A 22,273-nucleotide genomic window follows, 5' to 3' on the forward strand; every position below is an offset into this window, starting at 1 on the left:
AATACAAATTGCTAGGGGAACAGTAGTAGTACACTTTATCAAAAATTTGTATTAATGATCTTTTAATGATCTTTAGGGTCAAAGTCAAGTATTGTATAATTTAGGAAGTTAAGGCTTAATAGATGATTAAAATCTTTAAATTATAATATTTTGAATTAATTTACTAAATGAAGTTAAATAAACTTAAATTTATTTACAAAAACAAATGAATGAGCTAAATGATTTTCAAATCAAACAAAATGAGGAGGAAACAATATTTGCCATTTAACTGTTAAGCAGAATGATTAAACAAAAAAAAAACAAAGCTAAAAGAAAATTATGGTTTTTCTTATTGAAGATTGTTAGAAAATGTAGAAAATCTTTTTTTGTTGCCAAAACAGTAAAAAAAAAAGATCCAAACATGGCATCACTATATGCACTCCTCAATATGCAAACTAGTATGTGTGCACAGGACCACATCTATTTTAAGTGGTAAGCATTCTTAAACTTTAACCCCTATTTTCTGAGTACAGTAGAATGGTCTGTTAAAATCAGATTGTTTGAATTGCTCTACAATTGGAGGTTGAACCCATATTTGCTAACTAGGAGAATAAAATCTGTTCTACTCAAAATGGAATATTTTACAGTACCACTTTTGATTATTCACATTGAAAAGTGTAAAAAGCAACCATTATTGGAAATGGGGTTATTTCTTTGGGGTTGTGACAGTAATTTATGGTTTGGTTTAATGAATTCTGGAAAAACTTTTGTTCATTTTATTGCATGAAAATTACTGTTGTGACAATGGCATTTTGCTAGGGAAATGGCAAAAATTTTTTTATTGGTGTTCATTTTAAGGAGAGTTGACTGTATTTACACTTATTTAAGTTGTCCAACTATTATGCAATGTGATATAAACATGTATTGTAAGTATAACTTGCAACTTAACCTTGAAGAGGCAACTGAAAGTTAATTGTATGTTTATAAAGTCAAAAGAGCTAAACAAATGCGTACGACATCATAAATACCAGTAAAGTAACATAACAGTGATAACTATAGTTTTTCAGCTATATATAAAATACTGTTTCAATAGAGGATACTGCTCTCACCTATTTCTTATAGGCAATACATTGCTCCTATCAAGACAAGGTTTGACCATCCTGATATATACAGTATTCTTGCTAATTCAGCCTCTCAAGTACAGTCGACCCCCGTATAAGATCATTGATTATTCCGTTTTATATGAATTCCATGTTGTACGAGTCACTTAGATTTTACAAATACGTGTACCGGGCTGTGAACGGCTCACGTATTTGTAAAATTTAAGTGACTTGTACAACATGGAATTCATATAAAACGGAATAATCAATGATCTTATACGGGGGTCGACTGTACTTGAGAGGCTGAATTAGCAAGAATACTGTATATATCAGGATGGTCAAACCTTGTCTTGATAGGAGCAATGTATTGCCTATAAGAAATAGGTGAGAGCAGTATCCTCTATTGAAACAGTATTTTATATATAGCTGAAAAACTATAGTTATCACTGTTATGTTACTTTACTGGTATTTATGATGTCGTACGCATTTGTTTAGCTCTTTTGACTTTATAAACATACAATTAACTTTCAGTTGCCTCTTCAAGGTTAAGTTGCAAGTTATACTTACAATACATGTTTATATCACATTGCATAATAGTTGGACAACTTAAATAAGTGTAAATACAGTCAACTCTCCTTAAAATGAACACCAATAAAAAAATTTTTGCCATTTCCCTAGCAAAATGCCATTGTCACAACAGTAATTTTCATGCAATAAAATGAACAAAAGTTTTTCCAGAATTCATTAAACCAAACCATAAATTACTGTCACAACCCCAAAGAAATAACCCCATTTCCAATAATGGTTGCTTTTTACACTTTTCAATGTGAATAATCAAAAGTGGTACTGTAAAATATTCCATTTTGAGTAGAACAGATTTTATTCTCCTAGTTAGCAAATATGGGTTCAACCTCCAATTGTAGAGCAATTCAAACAATCTGATTTTAACAGACCATTCTACTGTACTCAGAAAATAGGGGTTAAAGTTTAAGAATGCTTACCACTTAAAATAGATGTGGTCCTGTGCACACATACTAGTTTGCATATTGAGGAGTGCATATAGTGATGCCATGTTTGGATCTTTTTTTTTTACTGTTTTGGCAACAAAAAAAGATTTTCTACATTTTCTAACAATCTTCAATAAGAAAAACCATAATTTTCTTTTAGCTTTGTTTTTTTTTTGTTTAATCATTCTGCTTAACAGTTAAATGGCAAATATTGTTTCCTCCTCATTTTGTTTGATTTGAAAATCATTTAGCTCATTCATTTGTTTTTGTAAATAAATTTAAGTTTATTTAACTTCATTTAGTAAATTAATTCAAAATATTATAATTTAAAGATTTTAATCATCTATTAAGCCTTAACTTCCTAAATTATACAATACTTGACTTTGACCCTAAAGATCATTAAAAGATCATTAATACAAATTTTTGATAAAGTGTACTACTACTGTTCCCCTAGCAATTTGTATTCATGTGAGTTGACTGTAGTATGTACCAAGTTTGAAAAGAAATTGTGTGAGTACACAGAAGCTACTGTATAAACCTAGGTAATCAGCAGTTTGGCTAGTGTGGGTATATGTATTTGTATAAAGCTCTTCTAATAACAAAAAATTAAAAAAATATCAGAATATTCAGAAAAATTATATGAATTATTTTTATGTACTAATTTACTATTTCACTGTACTTTTTATCCTTCTTTTGAAAAAAGACAAATGAAAATAATGCATATTTAAATATTAAATTATTTAAAGTTTAATAAAGTAAAATGCAGCATTTGAATAACAGACATTCAAATATCTAAACTTCATTTAAAAAAAAAAAAAAAAACATTAGTTAGTGAAAACTGTAATAGTAAAAATTGTTGTGACATTATAAAAATGATAATTTATATTGATAATAAATATCAACTTTATCCTTCATATTATAAAATTTATACTTTAATATTGTTGCACTCTCTCTTTCATAGTTGCTCCTCAGGTTATAACTGGTTCTATACCATTAATTCTATTTATTCATAAAATTAAATTTATATAACTGTTAAATGTATGCTTTTGACATTTTACAGGATATAACACTTTTCTTTCATTTAATTCATAAATATTAGAATGATTTTTTTTCTCTTTTTCAAGAACTGAAAACTTAAAAGGCATAAATGTCCACAATCTATGTAAAAACAGAAATAGGCAACTATCAGATAAAGATTGATAACTCAAATTCATTAACTGTCCTAAGATGATGCCAGCTAAGCTAATCTAGTTGGTTAGATTACATATTAAAACAGTAAATATTTTAGCATATTTATAATAAGGCATTAAAAGTGTATTTCTTCTAATGCTGTTTGGAAGCACATTATTATATTGTTATATTATATTATAAAATTTGATTTTGAAATTGGTGTTAAGATATTAAATTATTCAACATACAAATAAATTAGTTAACGTAACATAAATTATAATTTACATTATTGATGGGAAGGTTTGACATTATTATCCAAAAGTTTCCCTTCCATTTCCAATTTGGAGTTAGAGTTTACATTTGATTAACAATCTTTTCTCATGTTTTAAAAAGTTTAGGTTCTTGTAAATCTAATTATACAAAATTCAATATTTTATTTTTTAATTTTCACATTTTTAATAACAACATATCCAGCATTAAACAACTATTGCATTTTTAATAATTTATTCATAATGTTATTCTATTCATATATTTTAGTAAACTGAAGTGTGCATTAAAATACATAAATATAAAAACCAAACTTAATTTTTTAAATAAAATTTTTTTAATATTAATATTAGTGTTCAAAATATTCTACACAATTCATTAAATCTATTACAAAATTTGTAACTTTAAGTAAAAGAAAATACAGTAAAACCTGTCTATGGCAACCACCCACGGTTCCTTCAAAAAGTGGTCTTTTAGACAGGTGGTCGTCCAATACAGGTAGTGCAGTAATACTGTATTTCTGTATGTATCTTGTGCACTTTTTAGCCATTTCTACTAAGCAAAACTTGAGGTGAGCAAAAATAAGCAAATTTTTCAACAATAGGGCTATATTGGTATTGTATTTTATTCTTATCAGATAACTCAATTTACAGGAGTCGTCATGATTTTATAAAACAGATTTAATACCAATATTTTAAAGATTAATACAATAGTCGCATTTTCTTGATTATAATGCAAACTTTCTTTTTTCTGACTTAATCGAACTTGGTTGTTTTTGTTCGCTCCTCAGTTATGTGTATCATGTCATCGATATACAAGCGTGTCATATCTCTACATCACTTTGGTTTTGGTATTCATTAGTTTAATCTTATTTTAACTCGTTTTTTGAAACCGTGTTTTCGTATTTATTTACTATTGAACACAAGACTGTGTTCAATAAATAACAAGAAACATAATCAGAAAAAACAAAGCCCGGATATTAAATATATTAGTTTTCCGTATATAAAAGGTTTATATGAAGAAATTAACAAAGAAATGCAGAAAATAAACATAAAACTAGCACCTAAGTACGAAAAACTTCAAGCCAGAATAAAAGCCAAAAAACAAAATAATGAGACTAAAGAAGAAACCAAGAATGTAGTATATGAAATCCCATGTACTTGTAAAGATACCAATATTTATATAGGTGAAACCAAACGAAAATTAAGCATAAGATTAAAAGAACACATCGCTGATATGAAATATCATAGATTAAATTCAGTTTTTCATGATCATTGCCTATTAAACAACTGTAACATTGATAAAACTAATACAAAAATCTTATACAAAGAAAAGAACACATATAGTAGAAAATTTAAAGAAAGTGTAGCTATAATAAACTCTAAAAATTGTTTAAACAAGAATCTAAGCATTAAAATAAGTAACGATTGGCTAAAAATATTGTAATAATGAAAGATAGTTAGTATGTTTTAGAAAAATTCTAAAAATTTTTTGTAAAAATATTTAATGTGTTCTGTTTACTTAGATACCATTTGCTATTACAAATATTATGTAAAATCCGACCATCATGAATGGTAAAATGCAAATTAGCAATAAGACTCAATATTGTATAATGCCCAGGAAACAAAATTGTTATAATATGCTAAGTGAAGTTTATCTGATTCTGTTATGTGCAAATGAAATGTTGTGAGAAACCATCAAATATATTCATTAAACATTAGAAAGGATTCTGCCTATATATTTATCAACTTTAGTAAGAAGATAAAGGATGTGTCACGGCTACTTAACAGTAAGAAACAATTGTACACAAAAATTAGTATAGTTATGTGCGTTATCAGTATAAGCGTGTATAATTATACAGTGTTTTATTTTTTAATTTAATGTATGTAGGTTTATGTTATCATTGTTATCAACTTATCCTAACAGCAGTAAATAATAACTTGTGCTGTACGTGTGTCATTGAAATTTTTTAAATGGTATGTCTTAAATGTTATATGTTTTAGAATCGTTATATAATTTTTAAAAAATGTAATAATCTAATGTAAATGTTTCTTCTTATCAGTTGACTGATGAGGGGCTATACGCCCGAAACGTGTAAAAGTGCCCGTATCAACTGAATAAAGTGGATAAACGCCAAGTGTTTTAATAATAATACAGTCTTGTGTTCAATAGTAAATAAACTTATTTTAACTTTAAAAATACCGTATTATTTAATATTTTCTTAAGTACAATAAGAAAAATTATTAATTATTAATAAAACGATTTTATTATTTTTTCTCATTATATGATTTCATTACATTCTGCGATTGTTAATGCAGAATTGAAAAAGGAAGGTTGCCTGTAAAACTGATTTTTGCATTAATGCGTTTATTGTTTTTCGAATATTTTGCATGCGAAAATTACTTGAATATTATTTTTCTAAAAATATCATGGAAATAAGGTAGGTTGATACAGAAACTATTTAGTGCACATTTACTGTATATGAGCTTCAAAATAAATAAATAAAAATAAATTTTATCAAATGATGAGATCAGCTGATTAATTGTATCATGTACAATATTTTATACTCCCAAGGAAAATACTGTAGGTCTACGGCAAAATCAATTTCATTTTCCCACAGTTAAACTTTGCCGCTAATTGCTGTTGTGATAACTTTAACACGATCTTCTAACGACAGCACTTTGCATTTCTTTCGTTTTTCGGACATTTTCGAACAAANGTCTAAGGAGGAGGCACTGTCACTACAGATTGTGATATTTTGAAAGGAGTATACTTGGTTAGACCAAAGTAGTGCTTGTTGAATGGCAAACATTTCTGCTTGAAAGATTGAGGATAATTTACCTAATCGATACTGTTGTGAGTAAATTTCTTCATTTTTATAATATGTCGCAAAAGCACATCCAACATTGTAATTACTTTTGGATCCATCAGTATATATAACAATGTCATCTTCCTGGATGTTATCAAAAAATTGTATCGGTGGTGCACTTGGGTCTATGCTCAAAGAAACAGGTGTCGGTCGTTCAATTTCTGTGGCGGTAATTATGCAGTTATTAATGTTTATATCTTCTCCCCATTTTAGGTTACCAATTTGGCTATAGTATTCAATATGTAAGTCGATTGGGGGTTTTTTAGCAATGATTTGCAGTGCTGGGCTAGAAGCTGTTTTATATGCTTTTGTTAGAAGGATTGTTGCTTTCCTCTGAGCAGAAATTAATTTCCTATTGGGGTGGGTCTTATGTGATGCCCATCCCCAGCTATCGCAAGCATAAGTAAGAATAGGAATGAATATCTGATTATAGATAGTGTCCATTGCCGCATATGATAAACCCCATGTACGGTGTGCAACTCTGGAAAAGGTCTGAAAAATTAATCCAGTTCTGTTTGTGACATAATCTATATGTGCGTCCCATAATAATTTACTATCCAGAATAATTCCTAGATACTTAAGGTGCCCATCGAATGCAGGTGGTCGCCTAAGCAGTTTTCACTGTACATTATGCAGATTATTTGCTGTATTATTTTTGTGAACCGCCAGGGAGGTCGGGGTCAGTCGCACCTCCCTGTTCGGACAACAGGTCATAAAACCTGCTCACTTGTCAAGATGGCTTAATTGACGATTACTGGTCCCGAGGGTTGGGACTCTTAAATGTCGGTTGAGTGGAGGGAGAGTATTTGGGGTCAACAATAAAGTGAAGGCCATATACGAGTAAAGGAGTCTACCATTTAACAAATAAAACAAGAATTTATTAAAATAATCAAAATTGACAAAAGTACTACACAAATCTCGACACTAAACTGCCTAACAGCTCAAGAGATAGTTTATATGCTTTTTCATACCTTTTTGTAGGTTTCCGTGACAATTAAGGAATGTAGGCACAGAAGTATCCCATAAAAATGTCATTGATCCAAATGAGCACAAATATAAAAGTTTGCGACTCTGGCGACAAATGGATATCAATGTTGGAGGATCGGAATTTCCTCGGTTCGGAGATTTGACTCAATGTCGTCGGTCCAGCTTTTGTTAAGAGACTCCCCCGAGAGGGGGTAAGAAATGCCTTTTATAGCTTTTTGCGGGGAAATTCCATCATGTGATCGGATGTTCTATGAGCTAAAGGCTATAGGTGTTCCAGGGACCTAAAACAAGTGACGAAATTTGGATGCTAACTATAAACTTTTGTGCAAGTCGAGCTGCAAGTTATGTGAGAACAATAAAATGTTGATAGTTATGACAGGAAGGTTTACACATTCCCGGCTAAGATCGTTTTTTTTTCTTCCAATCTATTTACATAAACGAAAGTGAACTAATTACAATTTTAGTTAATAAAATTCTGGATCTCACATTTTCATTTGTCTTTCAGTAAAATATTAAAATTTTTTCATTTACATATTTTTAAGTCTCCATTACCAAATGTTTAGTAATGAAAATTTTCCAATAAAAACTTATAATTATGTTCTGATAAATAATAAACTTCTGAATATTTAAAGTTTGATGAAGCATATGTAAATATCTAAAAGCCCTATATTTTTGTATTAAGTAACAATTGCTGGATTTTTGGACTACTTTACCACTACTATTAATGATTAAATGTTATGTAACTTGGTACTAGATATACTAGGTTTGGTACTAGATATACTAGTACCAAATTGCATAATATTTAATCATTAAAAGTATCTGTATAGTAGCCCAAAAATCCAGCAATTGTTTGGCTTATTAGTTTGATAAAGATATATGAATTTCATTAAACCTAACCTATTAAAAACAATTTTCTGTAAATACATTACACACAAACTGATTTATAATTACTCTGCATCAATTAATTAGATAAAATATAAATTATAATTTTGGTTAAAATGATAAACTTTTATAGAAGTAGTCCTTTCTGTATAGTAAGATAAAATCAATCTAACAATAAACTAATTAGTAAATAAAGCAAATTTTTATCATTGTGTATCAAATATAATACAAAAAAAAATGTTATTTTTAAAAAGACTGTGTAAAAATAAATGATCATTGACAAATATAATTTACCACGTGTAAGCAGACAATTCTAAAGTGCAATTTTAGAGTACTCTTACTGTGTTTGTTTTATAGTTCAAAAGAAAATTGAATTAATGTGTATTATTTTTAATAGTATGTTGATGTTTAAATATATGTTATGAGTACTCTTCCTCAAAATTTGCTTAGTAAAGTATATAATTTTTAATCTCTTTTTGTTAAAAATATTAACATACCTGTTCTTGGTGATATTGTGGAGATTTCATAATATTTTTTACAGCATTAATTACTTCAAAACATATGTTTTCGCCTTCTTTATCACAATCTAACCACAGAATAAGATAATCACAGTTTCTTGCCTATTGGGTTAAAATTCAATTAAATTCAGACAAATAAATATGAAATTTTCTAATATAAACAATTTACCTCTTGCTGAAGAAATTTTGGAATTTGTAACTTTGGATTGGCTTCTTTCTTTTCAGTAGGAGCATGAAATAATTCAGCCTGAAATATTAATTTAACTTTAAGAAAGTGTTATCTCTTAAATAGATATAATTTAGCCCCAAATTCACAAAAATTTTTCATGCCTGACTAACATTTCTAACATAAATATTTAGTTAATAATAAAATTAAATATAAATACAGTAAACTCCTGCTAACTCAAACAGATTTTTTTCAAAATAGGAATTTAAAATTTCTTGACAATAGAAAAATTATAATTAATGAGTGTTTTCAATAACCAGAAGTCTTTGTGATACCATTATATTATTGAAGTCAGTAAAGTTGCTGTATGATTATGGATTACATGTATTTTTTTTTACAGATTATAAATATCATATATCTTTTTAAACTTTTTGTCCTTTGGGCTCAAAGACAGCTTTATTTCTTACACATTGTGGGTCGATCACCTATAAAAACTTCCTGGGGTTGCTCACCCAAATTTGGTTCCAGTCCTCCAAAGTGATAGGCTAATGCCATAACTTAGCCATCTGGCCATTATAACTTTTTATAGACAATATACTTTATTCTTCATAATCTTGTAGTTTATATTTCTTACCATCAGAATATTTATAAGATCAACTTAAAACTAGAAAATTTGATTAAAAATTCTTTTGAACTTTACTTATAATAATGTTTTAAGTAGGAATCAATAACTGTGTCAAGCAAATTCAATAGTTTCAGAATAGTTGAGTATTTTCTGTCAAACACCCTCTAGAGAAATGATACTTTTGAATACTTCAAGTTTACTGACATCACATTTAGTGGCTGGCTTCATTTACGTTATCATCAGGTTGTTATAACTGATCAAATTTGGTTGCGAGTTTTTACTAAACATTCTTCAAACTATCGTTCAGTTTCTAGTTGAGAGGACTCATCATCATTATTTCCATAGAACATTTTGTTATTATGATTCTTTTTTCATTCTGAAAAGACAATCATGTGAAAATATCCAATTAACATAAAACAAAGTCGCACTCTTCCCTCCTGAGATGATCCTACAGAAATAACAAAATATGGTTGTGCCCACACAAGAAGTAAAGTATATGTTATTTATAAAAATGAGTGTACACATTATAATAATAATCCATCTACCACAGCTCTCAGCAACTAAAAACAGATTTATGAAAAATGCAAACTTAAAAATGAATTTAATTTACTTCAAATGCTTTTAAGTTTGTGAACACAAGTACAAGCTAATATGGCTAATATAGCACCACCAATTGCATCGATTCATAGTTAATCATTCTGCAGATTCACTACTGTTACACAGCTTTTTTTTGGCTCAATTAGAAGTATCAAGTTTGCTGAACATACTATAGCCAATAAGTGAAAGTAAAATTAAATTTTCTGAAAACATTATGGATATTCAGAAATTAAATATTTGAGGAAGATGCAAGTCTTGGTTGTAGTTACTTTTAGGTAATTTGTGCCTATATATACTTACATGTACAAAGCACTTTGAATAAATAAATATAGATTTAAAATTAACTTCTACCAGTTTTTTTTTTATTATTATATATTTTATTTTTCGTAATGAAAACCAGAAATCAAGTGCAAATGTATTGAATATTCTAGCAAAGTAGTTTACCTCCACTACCTTGTTATCTGCTTACCGGATCCACTCTGTCCCAGTTGTTATACTTGCCAATGAAGTCCATAGACATGACATGTCCACAAACAGAGGTCATTTTAAATCGAATAGTTTCGGATCGAAACTGTCCAATATATTCATGGACGTGACAAACTCCATTGATACCTTTACGACTCTTTAAATCCCCATTCGATAATATTTGTGCTAAACTCTGAGCCAAAGATGGCTTCTCTGCTACCATAAGTGCAGTTTTCATTTTTGTTTCAAATAATTTTGCATTCAATAATTACTACCAAACGATGTTTAACAATTATAGAAGAGCGCCATTTTGAAATCGACAGTAGCGACGCCACAAAATTTTAGATTTTTTTCCCCCAATTCAAATAGTTATTTTCCATGACTGAATAAAATCAATTAATTAAAAATTACTTTAAATAATTATTTTCTTAATTAACTCTTTACAATTATTTAGGGCTAAATTAAAACTTTTGATATGTGAAATAATATCTTTTTTTTTCTTTTTAATTCTTTCCGTCCTCTTTTTGCAAGCTCATTATGTGTTCGGCCAGGCCCACAATGGGGTTGCCGGGTGGTGAGGGACGGGGCTCGACATATCCAAACGGAACACCCCCCGAAAAATTCCTGGGGATTTTTCGACCCGTTCGGATTCGAACCAGGGTCCTCCAGAGCGATAGGATGCCACCTTGACCGCTCGTCCATCCGGATAAAAATTTATTAGAGAAAGGATTCCATACAGGGAATCGAAACCACAACCTTCAGGCCTGGAACCTCAAGGCGACTGGCGCGCTCCTACGAGCCACCAACCTGATCCTATCTACTCGTTGACAAGTATGCATGCATTTCAACCTGCCTACTTCACTGTATCTTGCTGGCTTTTTTTTAACATATGCATATTTCAGATATTTGAAAATGCATATATCTGGCATTTTTACGTGCATTTCTATTCCCATATAATGTGGTTTTAAGAGCATATAAATCCTAACCTTAATTAACAAATTACTTGACAATTAAACTTCAAACTAAAACTTGTGTTTAGACTACATTATGTAATTCTTATTGAGGTACTTCGATTTAGCATCATACTCAATTTAGTATCAATTTCAGGGACGAACAAATGGTAGCGCTAAATCAGTGGCGTAGCGTAGTGGGGGCGGCACTTTTTAGGGGGCGGCAAAATTTCACAATAAATAATAATATTTTGTAAAAATTTGAACCATTTTATTTCATACTTTCATCACACCTACGATTCGGACCGATTAAAATGAGCACGGAATAGTGTTACCACCCGGACAGTCCGGGAATCGACTCACTGTCCGGATGAACTGTTGCTTTTTCCTGGCAATATCGTGCGCAACCTGTCGACCTTTTTTTTATTTTGTTTTTTTTTTATGCTTGTACGATTCATATTCTCATACACATCTTCAATATCAGATAGAACTATGTCATCTAGGTTACTTACGTTACTCCTACCCAAATTTCCCTAGTCCCTAATTGTACCTGATTTCGAACCGGCATGCACTGCACATTATTCTTCGCATTGCAAAATGACATTACGCATGCGTCAGGAACTTCTGTTCGAACAAACCTCACCTGTCCTCTGGGTCGGCGATTTTAAAAAGGTGGCAACACTAGCATGGAATTTTTCATTACTTATTCTGTGACGAAACTGAATTTTAGTCTTTTAAATTGAGATGCCTAAATAAGGGGACAGCGAAATTTTCCTTTGCCCCGGGCGGCTGACACCCACGCTACGCCATTCCGCTAAATCAAGGTTTGACTACATTATATCGCTTTTCTATTCTAAGCTTACATTGATGAGCCAAAGATTACCACAAATCACAATTTGAAAAGTGATCAGGACACTAAATTTGTTTGCCATTAGTCTGTTTTCAATTAATTTAATAGTGGTTAACCCTATCTTCAGTTTAAATATTCTCTCTATTTATACTTCCTAAATGTACAGTACATTCTATCATTATTATTCTACATAATTGTAATATTACCAGAGTCAAAAATATACTGTACTGGTCTCTGAGCTTTGATCTAAACTCTAAAGTTAACGTGTCAGGTTGCCGATAGCTGGCGCATGCATTTTTGTAACTTTTATCTGTGAGAAAAAGAAACAAGAGAATGTCGAATAAGTGTTTTGTAACGGGTGTAAGTCTGACTACTGGCCGGATGGCTGAGCGTCAAGGTGGCAACCTACCGCTCTGAGGGATCTAGGATCGAATCCGGACGGTTCGAAAAATCCTCAGGAATTTTTCGGGTGGTGCGTTCGAATATGTCGGGCCCCGTCCCTTACCACCCGCTAGAACCCATAATGGGCTTGCTAAAAGAGGCCCTCTTAGTGCTCAAAGGGTGGAAAAACGTTTGTTTGTTTAGTAGCAAGTTGGGAATCAGCTTCTCTGGCTATTTCGCCACGTGGAATGTGTAAGCTCGTTGGCTAGTTTTTTTAACTCTTTCCGCCCTGTGGGCATTAAGAGGGCCTTTTTTGCAAGCCCATTATGGGTTCGGTCAGGCCCACAATGGGCGGCCAGGTGGTGAGGGATGGGGCCCGACATATCCGAACGGACCACCCCCGAAAAATTCCTGGGGATTATTTGACCCGTCTCCGTCCGGATTCGGTCCCGGGTCCCCCAGAGCGGTAGGCTGCCACCTTGACCGCTCGTTGGCTAGTATTAGTAGTTGGATACTTTTATTACGGTGGACGTAACGCGCGGGAATAATCCATTCCGGGAGGTCTTTTAAGGGTAATTGGCCCTATTCAAGCGTTACAAACGTGGAAAACCCCGGAAAACTCCACATGACCAGCCTGTCCAAGCGAGGTGCAAACCCATGACCGAACTCTCAGTGTTCAGGGGACGGAATCGCTTGGCCACTGGTGGTCCGCGGAAAGAGTTTTAAAAAAAGTCTGTCTACTGCAAATCTGATGAGAAGTGGCATATTTTTACATCACTTTCAAACCATATCTATCGACTCTGGTTTTATCCATTTGGTTGGTAGACAGTTTTGCTGTTTTCAAGCAGTTTTGTAATTTTTTCTACTGTTCTGTCAAAAAAATCTTATTCGTAATTATATTTTTTAATTTTATATCATGTATAAAGAAAGGAAAAGTATACAGTATTTTGTTCTTTTCAAGATTAAAAAATTCTAATAGATCCCGAAGTGTATCTTTTAAATATTCACTTGTATGATGCCAACATTCTATGCTGCCTATTATATGACTTGTATTCAAAATTCTCGATAAAATGTATAGTTATACCTAAATAATTACTGAAATTTATTGGATCTGTCCACCTATCACAGATCAATGCATAATGCTTCCGATCAATAAACGTTTTTCGCAGATAGAGTGTAGTTTCATCAAATAATAGCCGCATGCTTCTCTATATGGCCGTTGGATGTGGAACTTCATATCTGGGACATGCGGTTATCATGAAAATTTTAAATCCCTCTCCTGCGATGATTTCTGCTGGATGGTTGTCTTTTATTATCCATAGCAACAAAAACTTCCTTAAATCATCATTTATTGATAAAGTTAATTTTAAATAACTTTAATTGATAGGGGAACCAAGAACACAGAATAAAAATCTATAATAAAAAATTAAATTATGAAAGTATCAGCAGGATGACATTAATACCCCGTGTAAACACGGCGCCACCATACTTCGCCCGTTGTCATAACAGAACGCTGGCGCTTCTCAACCTCGCTAATGAGATTTTGTAATAGTTTTGAGAAGGTGCTGCAAATTAGCTAAAATATGGAACAAGTTTTATCATTTTACAGTGCGCTGACGTCTTGCTGAATAACGGAAAATGCGGGGTATTTATCTGCTTGTATCTGATGTGGAAACTTTGGAATAAAAACGGAAGGATAACGGAGAATAACAGAAAACATCGATGTTTTACCAATTAATCGAACATTTAAATTCATCGATGTTTCGATGCATCGGAGGCATAAAACATTGATGATTCATCGAAGCTTCGATACATCGCAGGGCATTATTATCTATCGATTTTAATCATGCTTGTATAATCTAGTACTCTGAGTAAAACAGTAAAAAACTGGTTGCCCTCAACGTTTACACCTCAATAAGAACACTATAAAGGTTGCATATTTTGCTTAAACTCGTATTTTTCTTCAATGAAATATTCGATTCCATCCTAGGTATTTTTATTGTCTGGACAGGTTTTCCTGTTTATTTTTCTCTGGGTTGGATGATTTTGCCAGTGTTTGATTATTATATAAATAATGGCGTTGATACGTTCGAGTAAAATTTCATATATTATTTAATTAAAACAAAAATGTATGCGCACATAATGACACTGATTACATAAAGCTTAGAAAATAATATTACTTTCTAACATTCTAACACATTCGTAGTATATTATTAACTTATATGCATGAGATAACGTTAAAACAATAATTCTGTAATTTTAATGTAAGTATAAAAATGAAATATTCTGAAATGCTATTTCTGGAACATGTTCAATAGAAATTAACTTATTCTAAAATTATATTTAACAAGATCACTTATTACAATCATTTTTTCATTACTATTTTATTTGTTAAAATTTGAAATAAAATAAGAATTTTAATTATATTATATACGAATTATTCTTCTGTTTTATTCTCTTCTAAATTTTCACCACATTCAAAGCGTACGAAATCGACAATTTGTACAGATGCTCGTTCTAAAACTTCCCCAACAGTTTTATCCGGATCACCAATAAATTTTTGTTTTAATAAACTCCTTTCTTCAAACATTTCATTGTCAGAATCATCATCATCAGATGAACTCTCACTGGACGACGAAGATGTATCTTCTTCCTGCTTAGACTGTGATTCATCCAAGTTATCTTTAACAGGCGTATCAACTACTATTTTTTGCTTAGTTTTAATATCTTTCTTTATGTTTTCTTCAGATTCCATTTCGCCTATTTCTTTTGGATCCATACCGATTATATGTTGACACAGACTTTTGTCAAAATCTGGGTTTGGAACAGAATTTGAGTGTCTACGATAAACGACTAATCCAACATATTTACCAGTTTGCACAGAATTTTCAGCAGCATCTGGATTTGCGGGATGAGCGTATCCAGTTACAGAGAAATCGTCCATAAACTTTATACACAAAGCCCTTCGAGCATTTAAATTCTCTCCGATCTTCGTCACGGATAATGCAAGTCTATCCGCTAACGTTTTACCTTCTTGCCAAGGCAGCGAATTTAGCTCTGTCGATGAAACGTTTACTTTCATCAAGGAATCTTTTAATTCTTTAGTAGAAGCGTGATTATGGCAAATGTTGAGTACGTCATTCATTAAATCTTTAAAATGAGAGCTTTTAGCTGCAAAATCTGTTTCACAATTTACTTCAACTATACTTGCCACATTTCCCTGCTTAAAGAATCCAACTAATCCCTGTTTAGTTTCTCTACCTTTAAGTTTTTGTGATTTCTCCCAACCTTGTTTTTGAGCTTCTGCATGGAGCCATTCTTCTGCCTTCTCTAAATCATTATCGAATTGCTGTAACGCTTTCTTACAATTAACAAATGAGTATCCAGTCTTCTTCCTCAGAGCTGATAGAGCAGCTTTAGGAACCGCAGAATTAAGGCGATAAGCTGTAGTATGCACAAATCTAAACAAAAGTTGTCCAAACATCGTTTTCTTATTCAAAATATCTAATTAAAAGTCACAATTCGATACACATGCGACAAACTGCTTACCGAACGTTCCATTCACAGCCGCTGGGCGGCGACTCTATCGGGTCTACTATATATTAAATATTCGCATTTCATGATGATAANCGGGATGGAGTATACACCAGGAAGTCTGGTATGATCCGGAGGGTCTTTTTCATTTTGGAGGATGTCAAAGACATTCAACGGACATTCAACATGGACGGCACAGTATGCCCTTGCCGCATATGCATCTGATCCGGACATCAAGGCAGAGTTTGACAAGGCTGAAATTGTTGTCACCATGCCCCGCCAGGACCATCTTAAATGGCTAGAAGACAGTCATTTACAAAGCTGGTGCCGAGAGATCACCTGAATCAACCAGAAGGAGGAGCTTAGTCTGTCGCTAGTCTGGCAGGCCCTCATAGATGCCAACCCATAATTAGATCCATCAGCACATGATCGTGCATGCCCGGCAAAACGGATTTTGTCGAAATGGCATTCAATTTCATTTTAAATCTTTACATTCCACTCTGAGGCATTCCAAAGCTATTTGACCTGAAGAAGAACTTTGCAATAGTTCGAAAATGTTTGTTACAAAGTGTATTTTTTACATGTAATGCACCAGTAACAGGTTACAGAAATAAGGATTTTTACTCCGTTGTTGAGGCAAAGATGAACTCTGTAACTAATCATTTAAAGAAAGAAAACAAAAAATAGTTAGTAAAATAAAGATAAAAAATCCAGAACAAATTGCATTTACAATTATAAAAAGACTAAATACAAGAATAAATTTTTGAGGTCTGTTGACTGTCCATTCACAATCATTGGAGTACAATCAGTATTAGCAGAGTTGGTCTTCCTTTAGTCCCACCCAAACACATGCAAATTATTTATAATGAGCAATTATTTATTGTGTTGTCACAGTGCCAGGGTGCAATTTTCAATCAATTTAATTTAAAATATATGCTGAATTTAGTAGTGTCTTGCCTCTATGCATCATACTTTTCCTGTTAACAATAGTCATGCTGGATCTAGCTAACTCCATTCTGGAAAAAACTTTTGAATTGAAATAACATGATATCTGGCCAAAACTGGAAGTTTGTATATAGTTACTCAGTGCCTCCTGCCACTAAGCTTTCTGTATCTAGTTTCAACTTTCATCTATCTAACTCCATTTTCAAGATTAAATCTTGAAAATGGAGTTAGATGCACAGACATACAGATGGACACTAGTGGAAATTTGTAGGTCTGCAATTTGAAAATTGCAGCCCTATAAAAGTTCCTATGACATCAGATATTTTAAAATTTTCTTTGTAAAATAAAAATTAAAAAGTTTAATCTTTTTTATTTTTATTTTACAAAAAATGTAGGGCCCAAATAGTTTCTTGCACCCGGGCCCCTTCATAGAGAAGGCCGGCCCTGGTTATATAATATATAACAGAACCGAGAAGGTAAAAATGTAGTGTTTTTATGGCTGATTTCCTCAAGCAACTTTTTGTTTATTAATATAAAATTGTATCGGACCAAGACCCATTGATGTTCTTAATACTCTTTTTCGCTGAATAACTTCTCCTCTCTCCGGACTGTTCACTGGCTATTCGCCAATGTTATAATTTTCGCAAATTGCGAATTTTGCGTTTGTAACTTTACAAATGTTTCTAGACAGCTAGTTCGCCGAGACAATCAAAGCCCACTTATTCCAGGTCAAGTCCATATCAGAAACCTTAGGAATTTTTTGGGGTGGTTTATCCTGATGTTCTGAGCTCCATTCTTCACCATTGTCATTTCCTTGATTAAAAAGAGCCTCTTAGTAACCACAGAATGAAGTAGAATAATGATGATAATCTCTTATGTTTGTTTCAATGAACTTGCTTCTCATACTAATATATTAATGAACCAATATCAATGTCTTATAAACTCTTATTGAATTGGTTAATTCAAATTAACAGTTTTAGTTTTACTTAACAGTCGATTTCACTGAAGATTTTCTGGAACACTTCACATTTCTGGAAGATTAAATTTTTAATATTGTGACTCAGATTTATTAGCAATGCTTTATTAAAATGTTTCAAATACATTTAAAAATTAATAAATAATTTTGCTAAATTTGATAGAAAATTCAAACCCTATCAAGGAATCCTAATGTTTACTTTTCATGTTTTCAAGAGTAATTTCCTTCCATTGTCAGCAGTACCCTATAGGTGATATCTGTATGGTAGTGCTGAAATGGGAAGAAATTCCTCTTGAAAATGTCTGTAAAGATTCTCGTACTTCCTCTGTACATATATCAACTGTATGGTGCTGTTGACAACAAGAAGTTCCTCTTGAAAAGTAAGGTTTGAGTTTTGTGTTGAAATGTATTATGGAGTCACTTTTTTCTTATAAGCAAGATTATAAACACTTTTGCTTTTATTATTCAAAGTGTCTTACTATAATAAAAGCAAAAGTGTTTGAGTTTTTAATTTCTTTTAATAATTTTAGCAAAATGTTGATATCTGTGAATCATTATTAAAAAGACAATTTCCAATAGCATAAAATACAGATACAAGGAAAAATAAAAAATCCACACATACTTTTCATTAAACTGCAAAAGATTTTACTGGAATGGTAATATCAAGTTTATTGATTGATACAACATATGATTATTATTTATGCTGTTATCAATAAAATTAATGAATTCACATATCATGAGCATAAATTTTCTACATTTAATCAATTCTAAAAGGTTTCATTTGATAATTATAGATGAAACCTAAAACTTAGTCGTATATTATGTTCCAATTTATTGTACATAATGATTAAATTATATTCTAATATTTACAAAACTTACGAAATTTCAACGTCAACTAATTATCTAGCTATTTAAATCATAATAATTCATAAAATATGAAGATGAGAATATTAATACTAAAATTAGAAAAATGATAAAAAAATGTATAATTTGAAATTGATTTACTCACTCCAAAATACATTTTCTGTATTGGCCATACAATTTCTATAAAACATATTTAATTTTTAGTCAGAAAACTATTTACATTTATTGCTATATTTATGATCATTTATAGGATGATTGAAATATATATTTATTTAAAAATAAAATTATTGAGAAGTTAAAATTAAACTGGTTAATATAAAATGATAAATATCTGAGAAGCATATGCATGATTCTGATAAACAGAAAATGATTCTGGTAAATCATGCAGAGTATTTTTTAAATACATTATTTTAGATTAATCTTAGAAAGAAATGTTCACTTAAGATAGAATAATTTCCAAATAATATATATTTTATTCAATTTGGATTGAAAAATAATGTCTAGATCTGAAATTGTGGTATTGTGGACATGGATGAGGAAAAATGAACCATTTACAAATCAGATTCATGAGCTGCTACATTGCATTCAGTGTCATCTACTAGTTCTCATTTCTATCCTTTCTTCAAAATAGGAATGAGAACTAGTAAATTTTTTAGAAAAATTTGTCCAATTAGGTGAATTCACTATTGTCTCAAAATAACCAAAGAGCATTTCACAAAGTTGAATGAAGAGTTAAAGTTAAGAAGTAATAAAATTCAAGTGGCTCTCTTATCGGATTCATAAATTGTACATTTTTCTCATCCACGTATAGACATTACTTTCCAAGCTGGATTGAATAAAATGTACATTGTTTAAAACTTTTTGTATCATAAGCAAATGATTCCTTTTCGGTTAATCAAATAAGTGATAGGTTTCTGAATCTAGGAATAATCTTAATTTATATTGAAAGAAAGCATTAATAAATGGCACTTATAATCAGAAAATTCTACTATAAAAATATTAGCAAGCTAAGTTATTCTTACATATCAAAATGGTGCACATTAATAATCTTTCTAGCTTCATTTTTCTCTCAAATCTGCTGATGAAAATAAATATATATTTATATAATATATATTTGTGTGTACTGATTAATAGAGCTTACAAATTTATTTAAATAAAAACTTCTTAATCACAAAGTATCAGAGTTTGCTTCTCTTTCTCTCTTTTTCTTTTATATCAATTTTTAACATTAAAGCCACATCACATAAAACAAATGACTCAAAGAACAAATTACAATCATTATACAATCGATCAGTAATTAATTTTTAAGTTTTCTGGTAATTTACATCCAAAACTACACTGTTAAGACAATTTCACAGTTCTTAATTAGAAATTTTAATTTCAAGATTTATGCTCTTCTAATTTTTGCAACAGTTCATCGGCATCTTCTGTTGTTTTCACTCTGATTAGAAGTGGAATAGCTTCTGTTCCTTCTTGTTTAGGATAAATAGGAGGATTTGGTACACATACAATCAAAACATTATTCTTTCCAACTCTCTTAATAGGAAGAGTCTCAGTTAGCATGATATTCAGAAGGATATTTCCTATAATAAAAATATGTTTATTAATTCTCATTTATTCTCACATGAGTTTTGTTACAAATAAAGTTACCTATAAATATAATGATCTGAAAATAAAGTTTTAAATATATTTATGTAAGATATGTGATACAAAGACATTTTTTGGGATTATGTTTTTTGTTCTAAATAAATATTTAACATTGTGGTTAGTAGAAGTTCAATTGGGCATCAGTAGAATAGAACCATTGGAGCAGAGCTCAGTTCATACTAGAAGATAGAAAGCAGTTTAGTGTGTAATAAGGAAGAGAACAAATAAAAAATCTTGGGTGAATCTATAGTTGTATTATTTGAGTCCTTTAGTTATTAATTCTTACATTTATAACCTTATTTTCAGATTATTATATTTATTCTTTGAAAATTCTGCTTTTTGTTACAATAATTACAGAAAAATCTTTTTGTAATTTCACACACATCAATATATTAAATAAATTTTTCTAAAATAAGTTGTAACAAATATAGCAAGATAAAACAATTGCTATTAATGATGGAGTGAATATACTTATATTTTATGATATTTACCTAAATTTGTATCTGCTCTAACCAACAGCTGAACTTTACTTTCCACAGTTTTTAAATACAACACTCCAACTCCCTTCTCTACATAATTTCCCTCTTTACTATAAAACAATTTGCATCTGTAATCACAAATTTAAAGAAATTAGTCATAAAATATTTTCTAAAAATTGTACACCAAACATTTATCAATATACAGTGGTACCTCAGGATATGAAATTAATTTGTTCCAAAACTGAGATCGTATCATGAAAATGTCGTAAGGTGAATCATTTTTCCCCATACGATTACATGTAAAACCAAATAATTCGTTTCAACACCAAAACACACTTAAATTAAAGCTAAGTAGTACATTAAAAAAAACAAAAGTATAGTATGGAAAACACTGAAAAATACATTTTGTAGTTCTAACTATATAAATAACCATAATAGAATAATAATTGATAAAAAAAAATGTAGTTTTATTTGCACTTTACGATAGACGACGGTGAAAGTGTAAACTGGTGGCGGAAGAGAGGGAGAAGGGAAATGATACTAAAAACTTAACTTACATAACATAATGTAACAATAACTTAAAAATCACTTATAAAACAACACTAATTTTTTTTCTTTTTTAATTTTTATTCACTGCTTTTTGCTTTCTTTCCTTCACTTCCACCAGCACTTTCACTGGATAGAGGTCGCTTGGTAAAATATCTATCCATAGAGGTTTGGCTTTGCCTACTTTTTAAAATGTTTCTAAAATGACTTAGGCAAATGTCATTATTCCGAGCAGCAATACGGCCAGTGTGAATCTTTTTGGAATGTTTCTTTTCAATAAAATCAGTCACTTTCTGATAATACCTCAAGATTTCCTATATCGAGCGAGATCCTTCCACAACAAAGTAAACACGCAGACTGAGACCGATGAACAGAAGTGAATAAAAAAAATGGTGCTGCGAACTAATGTAACGTCGTATGGTGAGTTTTTGTTCGTATCGTGGAGCAAAAATATGTTCGAATTTCATGT

At 31.0% G+C, this 22,273-nt stretch overlaps 2 protein-coding genes and 1 long non-coding RNA gene across 6 annotated transcripts in view; all 3 read right to left on the reverse strand.

The window, feature by feature from the left end:
- Positions 1-10,954, reverse strand: part of LOC111642220 (DNA topoisomerase 3-beta-1-like) — a 28,487-nt gene extending 17,533 nt beyond the window's left edge. For 2 of the 4 annotated variants that reach the window (XM_023388519.1, XM_023388518.1), the window contains exons 1-3: positions 10,637-10,954; positions 8,949-9,026; positions 8,759-8,881 (exon numbers count right to left, since the gene is read on the reverse strand). In XM_023388519.1, the coding sequence (XP_023244287.1) occupies positions 8,759-8,881; positions 8,949-9,026; positions 10,637-10,870 (435 nt within the window). In that variant the 5' untranslated portion in view covers positions 10,871-10,954. Of the gene's footprint in view, positions 1-8,758; positions 8,882-8,948; positions 9,027-10,611 lie in introns of all 4 variants that reach the window. The other 2 variants (XM_023388520.1, XM_023388521.1) reach the window with 2 other exon arrangements.
- A 3,723-nt stretch (positions 10,955-14,677) lies between these two features.
- On the reverse strand, positions 14,678-16,394 carry LOC111642222 (elongation factor Ts, mitochondrial-like). The gene has a single exon (XM_023388522.1). The coding sequence runs from the start codon at positions 16,295-16,297 to the stop codon at positions 15,251-15,253; it is 1,047 nt and encodes a 348-aa protein (XP_023244290.1). The 5' UTR covers positions 16,298-16,394; the 3' UTR covers positions 14,678-15,250.
- Positions 16,395-20,413: 4,019 nt separating this feature from the next.
- Positions 20,414-21,388, reverse strand: LOC111642232. The gene is made up of 2 exons (XR_002759529.1): positions 21,271-21,388; positions 20,414-20,715 (listed from the first exon to the last, which is right to left on the reverse strand). It is a non-coding gene; the product is annotated as an uncharacterized LOC111642232 (long non-coding RNA).
- Between the last annotated feature and the right edge of the window lie 885 nt (positions 21,389-22,273).

This window comes from Centruroides sculpturatus, unplaced genomic scaffold, assembly GCF_000671375.1.
Source record: "Centruroides sculpturatus isolate CEXI.00-Female unplaced genomic scaffold, Cexi_2.0 scaffold457, whole genome shotgun sequence".
In the NCBI taxonomy this organism is placed as follows: domain Eukaryota; kingdom Metazoa; phylum Arthropoda; class Arachnida; order Scorpiones; family Buthidae; genus Centruroides; species Centruroides sculpturatus.